The 16284-nt window shown below is 37.9% G+C and overlaps 1 protein-coding gene across 1 annotated transcript in view; it reads left to right on the plus strand.

Moving 5' to 3' along the window:
* The window catches only part of SENP2 (SUMO specific peptidase 2), a 30199-nt gene extending 24743 nt beyond the window's left edge, over nucleotides 1–5456 (plus strand). Inside the window, exons 15-17 of the mRNA XM_068546397.1 lie at nucleotides 1121–1205; nucleotides 3438–3533; nucleotides 5069–5456. Coding sequence (XP_068402498.1) covers nucleotides 1121–1205; nucleotides 3438–3533; nucleotides 5069–5131 — 244 coding nt within the window. The 3' untranslated portion in view covers nucleotides 5132–5456. The remainder of the gene's footprint in view (nucleotides 1–1120; nucleotides 1206–3437; nucleotides 3534–5068) is intronic.
* The last annotated feature ends 10828 nt before the right edge of the window (nucleotides 5457–16284 follow it).

A 16284-nucleotide genomic window follows, 5' to 3' on the forward strand; every position in this document is an offset into this window, starting at 1 on the left:
TGTGCATACATACATACGTGTGCACATACATATAATCACATACTTATGAATGTTTTCATTGGAATCATATAGCAAAATTTTGTCTGTTGCTTATAATAGGATACCAACTTTTCTCAATTTTTTTCATTATCACCTCCCCACTCCAAATTTTTTTTTAATTTAATTTCTCCATGACAAGAGAAAATAGTATTAGGGAAGAGACTTTTTTTGTTTGTTGGGTTGAGCTTTAGAGGGCTAGAAACCATTGAAATATCTAAGATTTTTGCCTTCTAAGAACCAGTTTTCACCTCTCTGGGGGTGACATTGCTGCTCCCGTTGAGAGCGCATGCCCTAGCATAGCACTGGTTTACCTTTTATGCAGGTTAGGGTGAGAACTGAGATGCCTGCGTTAAATTTGATAACCCTCTGGAGATTTGGATAAAATTAAATCACTCTCAATACTTAAGTATATATCACTTAGGAATGAGGAAATTCTCTTACATAACCACAATGCCATTATCACACTTAAGAAAATTGACAACCACTAATGTGTAATATATGATTCATGTTCTGATATCGTCAGGTATCTTTTATAGCTTTTTTTCCTAATCCAGGAAGTCAGTCAGGGTTCATGCATGTAAGTAATGTCTCTTTAGTCTCCTTTAGTTTAGAATAGTCTCCTACATTTTTTTTTGTTTTCCATGGCAGTGCCTTTTTCTTTTTAAGACTCCAGGCCAGATGTCTTGTTTTATATCTATTTTTAAGTGAGAAAAAGCAAGTTATAGAATGAAGTACTTTTTTTAAATAGAATAAAATGTGTGTTTTAAAATGGGGTGGAGTAGAGAACTAGAATAGCAAACAGCAAACTGTTAATAGTAAATATTTCCAGAGTGGTTATTATGGGGTCTTTTGCATTTTACATATTATGTTTTAATTTTTAAAATATAACCATATATAATTTTTGTAATCAGAAAAAACACAAAATAAAATGTAAAAAGCCAAAAACAATCATATTTTTAAAAATCTAACAGAGATGGATTTGAGAATGGCAGGTCTATTAAACATCACAATGTCTTTGTAGTCATAATGCTAAGTCTTCACAGGGATTCATCAATATATTCCTTCTTTGCTGTTTTTTCAGTCAGTATTTACAGGATGAAAGTAAGACCAAAAGAAATATTGACCTGAATGTTTTAGAGTGGACCCACTACAGCATGAAGCCACATGTAAGTGGTGATCATCTGTATTTCAAATACTTTGTTGCGTTTCCTGTCAGTAGCATATTATTTAGACTTGGCTTCCTTCCTCCCCTTACTCACTCATCCTTAGGCATGCATTCTCCTGAGGTGTACATCTTTAGAATGATCACTTCTAAGTCTTCAGAAGTTCATTTAACCAAGTTGTTTGCTTTTAAGCCTTTATCTTGTTTCTTAAACTATAAATGTTAAATATCTGCATGTCTCAAAAAATTGAGAAAAAAACACAACACAGTAAATTCAAGCCAGCTACTTTTCTTGGTTGGCATTAATGGAAATTTTAAAGCTCCTGTTCAAAACTTATCTGAGAAATTTGTATATTTATATCTTAAGGGTTCGATGCTGTGAGTCCTCAACAGTCAGGTGTGCTATTTGTGAATGTGCTTTGGATCATGCCAGATTTGAATCTCATTCAGGGTTTAAAAATGCATACATCTGGGACTTCCTTAGTGGCGCAGTGGTTAAGAATCCTCCTGCCAGTGCAGGGAACACAGGTTCGAGCCCTGGTCCGGGAAGATCCCACATGCCGCGGAGCAACTAAGCCCATGCACCACAACTACTGAGCCTGTGCTCTAGAACCTGTGAGCCACAACTACTGAGCTCGTGTGCCACAATTACCGAAGCCCGGGTGCCTGGAGCCTATGCTCCACAACAAGAGAAGCCACCACAATGAGAAGGCTGCGCACTGCAACAAAGAGTAGCCCCGCTCGTTGCAGCTAGAGAAAGCCTGCTTGCAGAAACAAAGACCCAACGCAGCCAAAAATTAATTAATTAATTTAAAAATGCATACGTCTTTTAGTCCTAATGGCTCCTTTTCTTTTTTAAAAAAATATTTATTTATTTATTTATTGGGCAGTGTCGGGTCTTAGTTGCGGCACGTGGGATCTTTATTGCCGCGTGCTGGATCTTTAGTTGCGGCAAGTCTGATCTTTCGTTGTAGCATGTGAACTCTTAGTTGCAGCATGTGGGATCTAGTTCCCGGACCAGGGTTTGAACCCATGCCCCCTGCATTGGGAGCGTGGAGTCTTTGCCACTGGACCGCTAGGGAAGTCCCCTCATGGCTCCTTTTTAAAGTAAGCTACATGAGTTCAATTTTAGCCCTAACCTCTATATAATGGCTGACTATCTTTATCCAAAAGCATTTTCATTTCTAAGTTGAATAATTAGAAGAGTAAGTGTTGAAATTTCCTGAGGAAAGCACAGATAAAAGAAGAGTTTGTTAGGATGAGTAACTGTGTTCGGGAATGGGAAATGTAATAAAGAAGACAAATTCTCTTCATTTGTGTGGTGGAGTCCATAGTTCTCTCCACTCTGTGAGAGATGCTGGGCTCAGGAGAGAAGTTCGAGGTACCTACCATATGTATGGGCGGTGTGCATTTTCAATCTTTTCCTTTTTACAATAATCATGTGTATTTTTTTGAATAAAAATTGAGTTGTCATCTAGTATGTTTTCCAGCAGTGGAATTAGACTCTCTTATACTCTTATTGCCCTTATAACTGACAGCCAAAGTGTGTAAGGGGCTGGCCAAGATTAGTGCGACACGGGCTTGGGGAATGTGTGCGTTTACTTCACCTGGGCTTTGAATCCACCGCCTTTGGTTTATGGTGCCTTTAAGTGCTGCTTGCAAGCAGTAGTGTTTTTTTTTTTCAGGACAGAATTAAACATCATGGCAAGATTTCCTAACTGGTTAAACCCTATAAAGAGGCTTTTTTCTTTCTCCTGCTTGCAGCTGTGGGGGTCCAAGGCAGTAGTCTTAGTTTTCCGGCTAGGGAAGACAAGTCAGACTCTGCAGCATGGAAATAGGTTAGTTGTACTGTAAGCATATTTCTGATTGAACCACACTTAGCCCTTTTCAAAATTTATGAATGCCTCTGAAACAATTCTGACTAGAATTCCTGTTCCTGGTAATAAACCTTCTTTCAATTTGGTTTATATGAGAGCTGAGAGATGGAACTCTCACTTTGCTTTTCTCTTTCCTTCTAAAAAACATTTTCCATGAGGCTCACATACTCCCATGTCATGGGTTGGGTTTTTATGCCACATAAAGACTAATTGTGTTTGTGTGTGTGTGTTTGTGTAATACCAGATTTAACATTTACCTTTATAATATTGTTTATCCACAGTAATATTTAGAAAAAGTCAAAGGAGTTTGTATTTGATGAAATTTCACCCCTTCCTTTCTTTTTTTTTTGTAATTTTAGGAGATTCCTCAACAGTTGAATGGGAGTGATTGTGGAATGTTTACTTGTAAATATGCAGATTATATCTCTAGGGACAAACCTATCACATTTACTCAGGTGAGTGGAGACCCCTCCTCATCCATTTACTTGTTACTAAACAAGATAAACTCAGAGCATGTTACCAGTGCCTGGCACACATTAAGCTCTTAATAATGGTAGCTGTGCTACTATTATTGCTGTAAACCTTGGCCATAGCCCTACTCTTGCTAGTATCAGGGTTTGTCACTGTATCTGCTCTCACGTTTATCCTAGTCTTTGGTGACCAGTGGGGCAATTTGCATATCTCCGAACTCCAGTGTTCACTGGTTCTTGAGTATTACTAATACTTTTAGCCAAAGAAGGAGGCACAGCAGAATATGTAACAGCATGGGGAAATCAGGCCTTGTGAGAACTTAAGCTGCAGGTCTGAGATGTAACTATGAATCCTGATTTTCCTTTCTGTTCTGATTATTTTTGGTTCTCCATAGCTCTGCATTTGAGTGGAAATTCAAATATGTTGGGAACTCTTGAGTATTTATGTTTGTAATAGTGGATTCTCAGTCTTTTTACAACCAAGGACAACCTCCTTTAAAAAATAGTTTGCTTTAACAGACCTCATTTTGATAGCTACCAAATTGTACATATTGAATAGTAGGACTAATAATAACCCCATTCTAAGCTTTTGAACAACATGAACTAACTAGGGCTCCCGTGCTGAATTAATACAATTGGTTAGGTTCAGCAGTTTTACTAAGAATAAATATGTAATTTTTTACTACATGTTTTGAGCTATTTAAAATAATTTATGAATCCATGTGTTAAGACTTTGTAGGCCTCTTCACACTAGTTTATAGTAAAATGGTATATCCAACTATTTATAAGGAAACTCCAGGAGTACCTCAAGGGTATCTGATTTCATCAAAAAGAGTTACAGGTGGTTTTGGATTTGTCTTGCATGTTGTTGCTTTGAAAGTTGGACCATGTAGTGATTATCAGTTAAAGCAGAATAATATATTAAGAAAAGCATCTAAAAAAAAAAAAAAGAAAAAAAAAAAGAAAAGCATCTAATTCTTTGATGCTTCTAAAGAAGGAGTTATTTATTCTCTGAACCTAATGACATGAGATTTGAAGGGGGGAAGTTGCTATTTGAACAGAATTGGCCGTGGACAACATTTGGTATAGCACAGAGTAATTTGCAGGTTTGTTTTTTTCTTTTTTTAAATAGACTTCATGTTTTTCTCATAAGAAAGCAGAATATGTTCATTTTAGAATGTTTTGAAATACAGATGAGTAGAAAAGTTACTTTTTGTGCCACCACTTAGCTATTTCCCTTTTTGGTACACGTTTTTGTTACGAAGTTGTTGTTGGACTCTATTGTATAATTCTGCATCCTGCTTTGATTTTCCTTAACACGTAAAAATGCTTATGATACATATAATAATACAAATAACCTCCTTTTTTTATGGCTTTGTAAGTCTGTACCATGATGCGGAAAAGTCAAGGCTTACACAAAGGACATTGACATCCTACTTTATTTACATGCTACAACTAAAGGTTGTTGACGCTGGGCACTTTCATGTGTGATGTATGTGTTACTTGTGGATTCTCTGCAGCACCAGATGCCTCTGTTCCGGAAGAAGATGGTGTGGGAAATCCTTCATCAGCAGTTGCTGTGAGAACGCCCTGCCGCAGTCCCTCCCGCTGCTGGTGGTTCTTTCACGGATGGACGTTTCCATATACCTCATGCATTGTGGGTTAAAAAGTCCTTGCATCACCTCTGTTCTGTCACAGGTACTGAGCTGTTAGAAGTGCATGAAGGCCCCTCTCTGCACCCTAGTCCTGACTTGGTGTGTGGAGGGCTGCTTGCAACCCTGTTTATAAGGCCATGCCTGCTCAGAGCCCTGGACTGTCAACCCACACAAGAACAAATGCTAATTAATACTTTTTTTAAGATTTTTTTTTTTCCCTATGAATGTGGAAAATGCAGAATTTATTCTATGATTTGTTTTTTCTGTGTGTTTGTTCACGTGTATTCATTCACTCACTCATTTGCAAACATAATGGGCAGTGGCTGTTTTCTGCCGCTCTTTTAAAGTTAACTCTAAATTTCTCATTTGAACTATTTATTTCTGAAAGGAATGTTAAGCTGCCACTCCCTGCTGAAGATCAGGAGGGAAAGCAGTGGGGGAAGGAAGGGTTAATTAACTTCTCTAGCTGGAGCAGTAACTGCTGACTTGAAGCAGGAGGTCTTCTTTCTTTTGAGGCTTGAAAATGCCAGGAGAAGCGCTGTGGTGTAGGGCTCTGGTTGCCTTTCAGAGGAAGTTCCACACTACAGCATTGGCATGGTGTCGTGGAAAAGTGGAACTGTGGCCAAGGAACTCTGGCTATCCAAGTGTCTTCAGAAGAGTGTCGTGGTCATCCTAAAGAGACTTCCCTTTCTGGAAATGAGGTGACTTGGCTACTCTTGAAACTGGATTTGAAGTCACTCTAAACCCTAAATCTTCATTTTCATCCCAGATCTGGTTGAGTATAAGCCTCAGATACGTAAGGGCTGGCCTGAGCTGTTTATTTCAAAAGATACTATTCAGTTTAAAGCTATTTTCCTCAAAGTTTTTTTTCTATATATAAAGCCAAAATTAAGTTTTGTACTCATTAGTATTTACATTTCCCCGTTCCACCGCCACTGAAATCTGTGCAAGAAAATTTAGTACTTGGCTCTGAGGTTGCCAGTTATACAGTAGTCTATTTTGCCTATGAAATTTGTATTTAACTGTTTTGTTCATTAAAAACCTTACAGTGGTTACGCATATTTAATTTCAGAAAGTTTAGAGTTGGTCAGAACATATTTTGCAAGATCTAGTGCCTAGTGTTGCTTTTCTGATGTAATAAAAGGTTGTCTGGCAGAACCTGAAAAGTATACGCTGATTTCTAACCCTTTCCCTACTTAAACCTCCCACACTTCTCCTTGTTCACAAAAGTAAGAGGTCAAACCAGAAAAACTGGGCATCTGTTAGCTATGAATCAACATGTCTGCCACCTGGAGGCCCTGGCTTCTGGTCGCAGAGGCATACTCTTTTTTTTTTTTTTTTTAATTTATTTATTTAATTTTGGCTGCATTGGGTCTTCGTTGCTGTGTGTGGGCTTTGTTGCAGCGAGCAGGGGCTGTTCTTCGTTGCAGTGTGTGGGCTCTAGGCGCGCAGGCTTCAGTAACTGTGGCACATGGGCTCGGTAGTTGTGGCTCGCAGGCTCTAGAGCGCAGGCTCAGTAGTTGTGGCGCACGGGCTTAGTTGCTCCACGGCATGTGGGATCTTCCCGGACCAGGGCTCGAACCCGTGTCCCCTGCATTGGCAGGCGGATTCTTAACCACTGCGCCACCAGGGAAGCCCTACAGAGGCATACTCTTGCAGGCAGTTTTCCCTGAGATGTGTAAAAGTCTTGGTATAGGACCTGGGGCCTGTGGTGAGGATTGAAACCACTGTGCCTACTTGATGGTCAAACCAGAGGACGTGTGCTTAGGTGATGATTAAACAGTGAGCCAGTTGGGCTGAGTCTCCCTCAAGCTTAGGCTGTACGGAGAACCCTGCCTGCAGCCTCCATTCTTTTCTTGAGGCTTCTGGAGCTGTGCCAGTATGTATTGGGATCAGGCAGCGGGCACAGCCAAGAAAGGCCAGAGATTTACTGGGTCAGCAATGCACTGAACGCCTGGTTCCCACTTGGCACTAGTAGGTTTCACCTGAGAATTTAGAACCTTGGTTAAGATTTGTTCCATGTGGGGTAAATCCTTTTAGGAATGGCAGCCCAAATGAGTGATGGTGGGGGTTAATGTATTTGTATTACAAGTATTTGGAGGGGCTTCTTAGAGCAGCATTCACTGAGCTTTCCACTAATGTGATTCTTCAGGATAGCTCTTAATAATCTTCTAGGACATAATGAATTGATGAGAACAGAGAGTCAAGTTGGAGAATGCCATTCTACTTAACCCTGAGTTTCTGAATTTAATAGGAGATAACACAGCCATGCTTCTCTAGGCACTGACATTTCTCTGTACAGATACTTGTTGGTAATAGAATTTTAATACCTAAACAGTTTATGAGAAAAGCAGCCAGCTACTGATAATTTGCTAATTATCAGTAGCAAATTATTAACATTAAAGCCAGTGAGAAAGATATCTATATCTCTCTCTATATTTTATTGCAGTAGTTTGGGGGTCTGAAAAAAAGTTGGAGTGAACCATTGTTCTTTTTTTAGTAGGCAGTCTCTCCTAAAGATTGATGATGAAGAAGAAAAAAAACCCCCACAACTGTTGGTGAGCAAATGTCTTTCTCATTTTTGACCTTTGAGCCAGGAGGAGGGTGGGAGGGAAACAGACTTGGGGCCTGTGGAAGATGTCTGGAGAGCCCCTTATTCTACCTCAGTTACCTAAGGCTATTAGAACTTCTGATCTTTTCCTCCTAAGCGCAGCTTGGGGAATGCCATGTTGAATGGTGGATGTTTGCCTGCACTGAGAGGAGTTGCTTGGTGCTGGGACCAAGGTGTGGGTGCAGGGAGAATGTGTCCGTGAAGATATATTGAACTTCAGATATGAATAAATAAATATGGTGGAGAAATTTAAGTTTGTAACAACCTTAGTACTATAGTTAAGCTACACAGTTTAAATTGGCTTTTGTGAGGGAATTCCCTGGTGGTCCAGTGGTTAGGACTCTGCGCTTTCACTGCCGAGGGCGCGGGTTCAATCCCTGGCTGGGGAACTAAGATTGCACAAGCCAAGCGGCACAGCCAAAAAAATAAATAAAAATTTTTTTAAAAAATTGGCTTTCGTGAACTAATTGGGAACCTAATCTCTTTATGATAGTTTCTTTAAGAAAAGCTCTAGGTACCCAATATTCAAACAAATTTTTGGTAATTGTTTGTAAGTTGGGGATCTAGGTGTTTGTATTGCTTTGGTGATTTTTTTTTTTTTTTAATTTATCTAATATATACAAGGAAGGGTTTGGGTGTTTGAAATAGGTGTTGATTTTATCTATTTATCAATAAATTCATCTATTTAATTCAGTGGCTTTCAAATATTTTTGATTGCAACTCATAGTAATAAATGTATTTTTTGGCTGCGCCGCAAATTTTTTTAAAAAATTTTTAAAAATCAGTGTGACCACCACATTGATTTCTCAACCCACTAATGGATAGAAATCCAGCTTGAAAAACACTGCTCTAAATTAACTGACAGCAAAATGCAAATTATGTTCAAAACTATAATGCTTGAGACCACAAAAATACAACAAATGTGGGGTTGTTTTGAGATGAATCAATCTAAATCTAGGAAAACGGGCCAGAAGTTTTCAGACCCTCAATGGAAATACGTGGTTAAACAATCCTTGTTCTTCAGGTTTTTACATTGGAACTTCGTGAAATATGTTCAGTAGAAGTCTTATTACTTCTATGTAGGATGTAAAACAAAGGGTTCTGTGGCCCAGTGGATGTGTGTACCATGTCTTTTCCTCCTGGGGATGCATGGCAAACGTAATAAATTAATGTCTTAACCTAGTGTGTCTAAAAACTTGGACGTTGAGCCCTCTGTGTTGACACCTGTGGAACTGTTTTGTGAAATACAGTTTGGCACGCGCCAGGAGAAGCAACATAGAGTTCTTGGAAGCATATGCTTCAAATATACATTGGGGAAGTATCCCCTCTCCCCATCTCAGGCCCCCCCCCGCCAAGCACACACACTGCCTCCTTAAGGGCATGTGGTGATCATAGTCTGTGGTGCCACTTATATTTTTCTTTAATTGTATCAGTAATAGGTGTTCATAGTAGAAAAATAAAATACTGATAAAAGTTAAAGAATAAGGGCTTCCCTGGTGGCGCAGTGGTTGAGAATCTGCCTGCCAATGCAGAGGACACGGGTTCGAGCCCTGGTCTGGGAAGATCCCACATGCCGTGGAGCAACTAAGCCCGTGAGCCACAATTACCGAGCCTGCGCGTCTGGAGCCTGTGCTCTGCAACAAGAGAGGCTGCGATAGTGAGAGGCCCCTGCACCGCGATGAAGAGTGGCCCCCACTTGCCGCAGCTAGAGAAAGCCCTCGCACAGAAACGAAGACCCAACACAGCCATAAATAAATAAATAAATAATTAAAAAAAAAAAAGACCTTATTAAAAAAAAAAAAGTTAAAGAATAAGAGTTCTGTAAACTCACCACCCAGAGTTAATAACTCTTAACATTAACATTCTGGTATATATCCTGGCCTTTGGTATATACTCTGTCACGTGTGTATTAATAAGTGTGTGTGTTGTGCACGCTTGTGCAAGTATATATATATATTTTTTGTTATTAACAAATATGGAATCACACTATGTGGCCTATATAACCCCCTTTCCACTTAATTTATGTTGAACATATTTTCATGTCAATAAATATTGACATCTTAATTGTCGTGTAGTGTTCCAGCATATGGTTATAACATAATTTATTTAATCAGTATTGTTAGACATACTGTCTTGCAGTGTTTTCAGTTATTCTCTTAGGAGAAGTTCTTAGAATTAAAATTTCTAAATTAAAGTTACATGTATTTTTTTTAAAATCAGAGGTAAAAATCACCCATTAGTATTTTGACTTTTCTTCTGGCACAGGCTGATGACCTGTACCTCCATTGATTTAAGTTTTATAATATTTTTCATGTGTAGGTCTTCTGGATAAGTTCATTCTGAAGGATTTAGTGTCCCATTTTAGTGGACAATTTTATTTTTATTCAACTACTTTACAAAAAACTTTTTATTATGGAAATTTTAAGACATAAACAATCATCACCACCTTTCAGCAGTTACGAAAATGTGGCTAATCTTGATTCACCTTTTTTTCATGGGAGGGGGAGAGTCTGGAGTATATTAAAGCAAAACCCAGACATGTCTTTCTACCTAAACACTTAAGAATGTCTCCCTAACATATAATAACTTAAAAAAAAAAGCCTTTGTCATTTTTACACGTAACAAAATTGGTAAGAATTTGCCAGTACCATCTAATAGTTCATATTCAAGTTTCCCTGATGATTAAAACGTTTTATTACATTCTTCTAATCAGGATATATAGTGGGTTGAATGGTGGCCCCAAAAAACATATGTCCACATCCTTATCCTTGGAACCTGTATTACGTTCTTTGGCAAAATATGTGATTAAGATCTGGAGAAAAGGAATTTATCCTGGATTGTCTGGGTGTGCTGTAAGTGCAATCACATGCCATATAAGAAAGAAGCAGACAGTTTTGAGATGGATAAGGCAGAGGCGTTGAAATGGGCCTAGGCAGTGTTTATTTTTATACCCATTTTTAGGTATAAACAAAATCTGGAAAAAGACACCCAAGTGTTAATGATTGGCTGGACAGGCTCTGTTGCTTTCTAATTTATAAACTTGTGTTTGGAGTTAAAAATTAAAAAAAGGAAGAGGCAATGAGACTACTACAGAAGCAAGACTGGAGTGATGCTACCACAAGCCAAGGAAGCCTGGAGCCACCAGAGCTGGAAGAGCCTTCAGAGGGAACCTGGCCCTGATGACACCTTGATTTCAGGCTTCTGGCTCCAAAACTGTGAGAGAATAAATTTCTGCTGTTTAAGTCCATCAAATCTGTGGTAGTTACAGCAGTCTCAGAACAGTAATATGGGATCCAGTAAAATGTACACGTTGCCGTTGGTTATTATATCTCTTGAGTCTCTTTTATTCAACAATAGTCTCCTTCCTTGTACTATTATTTATTAGAGAAACCGGGTGTTCCTGCGGAAAATCGCACTTCTAAATTTGGCTTATAACTCCTTGGTGGTTTTTAACTACTTCCTCTATCCCTTGTATTTCATGTAAACTGGTAAGCTTGATCTAGAGGCTTGATCAGATTCAGGTTGAATTTATTAGGCAAGGATACTTCATTAGTGGTCATACTGTATTGTATCACATGATGCATAATGTCTACTTGTTCCACTTACTGGTGCTACAATTGATCTGTAATTCAGGCTGTCAGAGTTCCTATTCATCTTTCTCCTCTTGGTTTTAAATTTAATTGATGATCCATTATTAAGAGGTACAAAATGGTGATTTTCGAATTCTATCATTTCTCTATGTTAATTACCTTGAATTCTTCTATAAAAGAAAAACTTCTTATCAACTGATTTGGTTACCCTGAAATGTACTGCAACTAGGAAAAAATACGACTTTTAAAAATTTCTTTATTTTATTGAAATAGTTGATTTACAATATTATATTAGTTTCAACTGTATAACATAGTGATTTAAAATTTTTATAGATTATACTCCATTTAAAATTATTATATAAAATATTGGCTATATTCCCTGTGCTGTACAATATATCCTTGTAGCTTATTTATGTTATACATAGTAATTTGTAAGTCTTAATCCCCTACCCCTATCTTGTCCCTCTCCCCTTCCCTCTCCCCACTGGTTTGTTCTCCATATCTCAGTCTGTATCTGTTACATTCATTTGTTTTATTTTTTAGATTCCACATATGAGTGATAACATGGAGTATTTGTCTTTCTCTGACTTATTTCACTAAGCATAATACCCTCCAGGTCCATTCATGTTGTTGCCAACGGCAAAATTTCATTCTTGTTTTTAAATGGCTGAGTAATATTCCTCTGTGTGTGTGTGTGTGTGTGTGTGTGTGTGTGTGTGTCACATCTTCTTTATCGCTTTATCTGCTGATGGACTTAGGTTGCTTCCATGTCTTGGCTATTGTAAATAATGCCATGAACATTGGGGTGTATGTATCTTTTTGAATTAGTGTTCTGATTTATTCCAGAGTGGAGTTCCTGGGTCATATGGCAGTTCTATTTTTAGTTCTTTTAGGAACCTCCATACTGTTTTCCACAGTGGTTGCACCAATTTACATTCCTGGCAACAGAGTATGAGGGTTCCCTTTTCTCCACATCCTCACCAACATTTGTTATTTGTGTTCTTTTTGATGATAGCCGTTCTGACAGGTGTGAGGTGATATCTCATTATGGTTCTGATTCACATTTATCTGATGTTGAGCTTTTCATGTGCCCATTGGCCATCTGTATGTCGTGTCTATTCAGGTCTTCTGCCCATTTTTAAATCAGCTTATCTGTTTTTTTGATGTGAGTTGTTTGAGCTGTTTATGTATTTTGGATATTTTGGATATTAGCCCCTTATCAGTCATATCATTAGCAAATATTTTCTCCCATTATGTAGGTTGTCTTTTTTGTTTTGTTGATGGTTTCCTGTGCTGTGCAAAAGCTTTTAATTTTAATTAGGTCCTATTTGTTTATTTTTGCTTTTGTTTCCTTTGCCTTAGGAGGCAGATCCAAAATAACACTGCTCAGATTTATGTCAAAGAGTGTTCTGCCTATGTTTTCTTTTGGGAGTTTTATGGTTTCCAGTCTTACATTTAGGTCTTTAATCAATTTTGAGTTTATTTTTATATATGGTGTGAGAAAATGTTCTAATTTCGTTCTTTTACATTTAGCTGTCCAGTTTTCCCAGCACCACTTATTGAAGAGATTGTCTTTTCTCCATTGTATATTCTTGCCTCCTTTGTTGTAGATTAATTGACCATAGGTGTGTGGGTTTATTTCTGGGCTCTCTTTTCTGTTCCACTGGTCTGTGTCTGGTTTTGTGCCAGTACCATACTGCTTTGATTACCGTAGCTTTGTGTATAGTCTGAAGTCAGGGAGCAAGTTACCTCCAGCTCTGTTCTTCTTTCTCAAGATTGTTTTGCCTATTTGGGGTTTTTTGGGTTTCCATATAAATTTAAAATTATTTGTTCTTGTTCTGTGAACAGTGCTGTGGGTATTTTGATAGGGACTGCATTGATTCTGAAGATTGCCTTGGGTAGTATAGTCATTTTGACAATATTGATTCTTCCAATCCAAGAACATGGTATATCTCTCCATCTGTTTGTGTCATCTTTGATTTCTTTAATCAGTGTCTTAAGTTCTCTGAGTACAGGTCTTTTACCTCCTTAGTTAGTTTTATTCCTAGGTATTTTATTCTAGGAATAAAATGTGATTGTAAATGGAATTGTTTTCTTAATTTGTTTCTGATAGTTCATTGTTAGTGTATACAAATGCATCAGATTTCTGTATATTAATTTTGTATCCTGCAACTTTACTGAATTCGTTGATGAGCTCTAGTAGTTTTTTAGTGGCGTCTTTAGGATTTTCCATGTATAGTGGCATGTCATCTTGCAAACAGTGACAGTTTTATTTCTTCCTTTCCAGTTTGGATTCCTTTATTTTTCTTGTCTGATTGCTGTGGCTAAAACTTCCAATATTATATTGAATAAAAGTGATGAGAGTAGACATCCCTGTCTTGTTCTTGATCTTAGAGGAAATGCTTTCAGCTTTTCACTGTTGAGTATGATGTTAGCTGTAGGTTTGTCATATATGGCCTTTATTATGTTGAGGTATGTTCCCTCTATACCCACTTACTGGAGAGTTTTTCTTATTGTAAATGGGTGTTGAATTTTGTCAGAAGCTTTTCCTGCATCTATTGAGATGATCATATGACTTTTATTCTTAAGTTTGTTAATATAGTGTATCACATTTTGATTGATTTGCAGATATTGAACTATTCCTGCATCCCTGGGATAAATCCCACTTAATCATGTTATATGATCCTTTTAATGAATTTTTGGATTAGTTTGCTAATATTTTGTTGAGGATTATTGCATCTATGTTCATCAGTGATATCTGCCTGTAATTTTCTCTTCTTTGTGATATCTTTGTCTGGTTTTGGTATCATGGTGATGCTGGGCTTGTAGAATGAATTTGGAAGCGTTCTTTCCTGTGCAGTTTTTTGGAATAGTTTCAGAAGGATAGGTGTTAATGCTTCTCTAAGTGTTTGGTAGAACTCACCTGTGAAGCCCTCTGGTCCTGCAGTTTTGTTTGTTGGGGATTTTAAAATTACCGATTCAACTTCAGTACGTACCGGTAATTGGTTTGTTCATATTTTCTACTTCTTCCTGGTTCAGTCTTGGGAGAATGTACATTTCTAGGAATTTATCAATTTCTTCTAGGTTTTCTGTTTTATTGGCATATAGTTGTTTGCAGTACTTTGTATTTCTGTGGTGTTAGTTGTAACTTCTTTTTCATTTCTGACTTTATTGATTTGGGCCCTCTTTTTTCTTGATGTGTCTGGCTAAGGCTTGTCAATTTTACCTTTTCAGAGAACCAGCTCTTAGTTTCATTGATTTTTTAAAATTGTTCTTGTTTGTTTGTTTTGTTGTTGGTGGGTTTTTTTTTGGTCTCTTTCTTTTTTTTTTTTTTTTATAAATTTATTTATTTATTTATTTTTAGCTGTGTTGGGTCTTTGTTTCTGTGCGAGGGTTTCTCTAGTTGTGGCGAGCGGGGGCCACTCTTCATTGCGGTGCACGGGCCTCTCACTATCAGGGCCTCTCTTGTTGCGGAGCACAGGCTCCAGACGCACAGGCTCAGTAGTTGTGGCTCACGGGCCCAGTTGCTCCGCGGCATGTGGGATCTTCCCAGACCAGGGCTCGAACCCGTGTCCCCTGCATTGGCAGGCAGATTCTCAACCACTGCGCCACCAGGGAAGCCCTGGTCTCTTTCATTTATTTCTGCTCTGATCTTTATGATTTCTTTCCTTCTGTTAACTTTGTGTTTTCTTTGTTCTTTTTCTGGTTCCTTTAGGTATAAGGTTAGGTTGTTTATTTGAGAGTTTTCTTGTTTCCTGAGGTAGGTTTGTATCACTATAAACTTCTTTCTTAGAACTGCTCTTGCTGTGTCCTATCGATTTTGGAGCGTTGTGTTTTCGTTTTAATTTGTCTTCAGGTATTTTTTGATTTCTTAGATTTCTTCAGTGATCTGTTGGTTGTTTAGTAGTGTATTGTTTAGTCTCCATGTGTTGTGTTTTTTTTGCAGTTTTTTCCTTGTATTTAATTTCTACTTTCTTAATGTTGTATTGGAAAAGATGCCTGATACGATTACTGAGGCTTGTTTTGTGGCCTAGCATGTGATCTGTCCTGGGGAATGTTCCACGTTGCACTTGAAAAGAATGTGTATTCTACTGCTTTTGGATAGAATGTTCTATCTATATCTATTAGGTCCATTTGGTCTAACATGTCATTTAAGACCAGATTTTCTGTTTGGATGATCTGTCCATTGATGTAAATGGGGTGTTAAAGTCTCCTACTGTTATGTTACTGTCAGTTTCTCCCTTTGTACCTGTTAATATTTGCTTTACATATTTAACTCCTCCTGTGTTGGGTGCATATATTTACAATTGTTATATCTTCTTCTTAGATTGATCCCTTGATCATTATGTAGTGTCATTCTTTGTCTATTGTTACAGTCTTTGTTTTAAAGTCTGTTTTGTCTGGTATAAGTATTGCTACCCTGGCTTTTTTTTGATTTCCATTTGCATGGAATACCTTTTTTTTTATCCCCTTACTTTCAGTCTGTATGTGCCTCTAGATCTGAAGTGAGTCTCTTATAGGCAGCGTATATATGGGTCTTATTTTTGTATCTCTTCAGCCACACTGTGTCTTTTGGTTGGAGCATTTAGTCCATTTACATTTAAGGTTATTATTGATAGGTATATACTTATTGCCATTTTGTTACTTGTTTTGGGGTTGTTTTTGTAGTTCATTTTTGTTCCTTTCTTCTTCTTTTGTTCTCTTCCCTTGTGATGTGATGACTATCTTTAGTTTTTTGGGAGGTTTTTTTGTTTGTTTTTGCCACACCGTATGGCATGTGGGATCTTAGTTCCCCGACCAGGGATTGAACCTGCGTCCCCTGCAGTGGAAGCATGGAGCCTTAACCTTGCCAGGGAAACCCCTATCTTTAGTATTATATT

This window comes from Eschrichtius robustus, chromosome 6, assembly GCF_028021215.1.
Source record: "Eschrichtius robustus isolate mEscRob2 chromosome 6, mEscRob2.pri, whole genome shotgun sequence".
Classification (NCBI taxonomy): domain Eukaryota; kingdom Metazoa; phylum Chordata; class Mammalia; order Artiodactyla; family Eschrichtiidae; genus Eschrichtius; species Eschrichtius robustus.